The sequence below is a fragment of the Pyxicephalus adspersus genome, chromosome 4 (assembly GCF_032062135.1).
Source record: "Pyxicephalus adspersus chromosome 4, UCB_Pads_2.0, whole genome shotgun sequence".
NCBI classification, from domain to species: Eukaryota; Metazoa; Chordata; class Amphibia; order Anura; family Pyxicephalidae; genus Pyxicephalus; species Pyxicephalus adspersus.
Window position 1 is genome coordinate 21,255,370 of NC_092861.1, and position 2,009 is coordinate 21,257,378.

A 2,009-nucleotide genomic window follows, 5' to 3' on the forward strand; every position below is an offset into this window, starting at 1 on the left:
CCTCTTACACTGCTGGCCATTGGCAAGAATGCCACCCTTACAGATAGCCAAATAGATCATTAGGGGTCACATAAACTGCTCATTGCTCAAGGAACCCCTAGCAATCTCTGGAGAAAGATTAAACATTTCTTTGAAATTAATTTGATTTAACGTTAAATGTATATGATATGGTATATGTCTGTTTTAGGTAGGTCTCTACACTACATATTTATGATAATTTTAGTGATTTTACAGAAGAAATCTTGTAAATAGGATTTAAATTACATCTAGACATTCCTAAAAAAAAGCATCATAAATAAACACTCTCCATATCACCAACATCTGATTTATAATTCTAAATAATACATTCAGAGTGGTAAACATGACTACAATAATAGTAGATCATGTTACTATTACACGTCTTATTGAAAAAGTGATCCTGGCTGTGTGACTTATACAATGAAAAACATTATTGGAGAATTTATTGAAACTACATTCAAAGTAGTAAAAATGTCCACAACAATCATGTCACTATTACACGTCCTATTGAAGAAGTGATCCTGGCTGTGTGATTTATACAATGATAAACATTATTGGAGAATTTATAAAAGCTAAATATATAATAACATATACAGACTTTATATCTGCAACGTTCTCATGCTGATTCCATAAAACAAAAAAAATAGAGTCCTGAAATTCTTGATTTCTGGCTTAGACTCCCTGGACTGGCTGCTGCTTCCCTAACTTTTTCCATTACCCCACCAGGACGGAGGATTGTTAATATACAAGACATTCTTTAGCTGCTAAGGAAAAGGCAGCCAATCAGTGCTTCTGCATTATAGATTCCATTCTTGTATAAAGTAGAAATATCAAAGAAGTATTGACCGGTCAAACCCAGAGAAGCCTGCTCCACAAAACTTGTATTTTAGGACTCAATGTTCATTTTATGGGGGCAAAGGGGTAACAAAGTCAATTTTTACTATACCTTTGCTTTATGCAACTTAAATAATGTTGGAAGTTAAACTGTGAAATTATAAAGACATGGATAATTATGTGATTGAAGGAAATTTAGACCTAAAATGTCCCACCACAAGAGGAACAGTTGGGAGGTGTATAAACCACACCAGTAGGAACAGCCCCAACATGGCGCCATTCTCCGTACACCAAGTAACTTATGTCATTTGGCTCAGTTGTGATTAGTGTACACACACGTAAACAAGCCTGTGACAGAGACTAGCCACTTGTTTTTAGTTCTAGATTGAGAGAATCAGGCACGGGTTTGGTTCAGTCAGGATCTGTGTGTATGTGTAAACTACAAGCCCTCCGACCCTGTGTACAGTAAACAAATTATACTTTACCCTTCAGCAAAGACATCCAGTTTCCCCAGATCATCAGACAGTCCGATCAGGGCATCCAAAGTCCCCACCTGAGCACAAGAAAGTCAATAAATGAGACTCCTCCATATCATAATCGGAAGTGATTTCATTTTGTCAATGGAAAATGTTGTAATGTAAACATTAGACATGAGACTGATAATGTTATCACATATAATGATTATATATTTATAAATTTAGATATAGGACTAAAAATGTTATCACTTATATAAGGATAATGATTGTATATATACATACAGATACAGAACTAATAATGTTATCGCCTATATAATGATGATATTTGTATAATTATATATAGATATATGACTGATAACATTATCACTTATATAAGGTTAATGGTGATATAAATATATATAGATACAGAAAGGACTCATATATACAAATATGATGAGAATATAGTGTGTATATATATATATATATATATATATATATATATACTATATAGTATATGAGTATATATGTATGTATATATATAAATATCAATAATGTGTTAACAGGGTGAATGAGTTTGGATCTTTTCTTACATTTTTACTGTTGTTTTTTTTTTGGTTCTTATTGTGCTAGTAATGGGATATATATAAATATATCACTAGCAAATGTATGTATATATATATATATATATATATATATACACAT

General features: G+C 32.0%; 1 protein-coding gene across 1 annotated transcript in view; it reads right to left on the reverse strand.

The window, feature by feature from the left end:
- The window catches only part of ATP6V1C2 (ATPase H+ transporting V1 subunit C2), a 28,235-nt gene that overhangs the window by 22,643 nt on the left and 3,583 nt on the right, over positions 1 to 2,009 (reverse strand). The window contains exon 3 of the mRNA XM_072407534.1: positions 1,338 to 1,405. Coding sequence (XP_072263635.1) covers positions 1,338 to 1,405 — 68 coding nt within the window. The remainder of the gene's footprint in view (positions 1 to 1,337; positions 1,406 to 2,009) is intronic.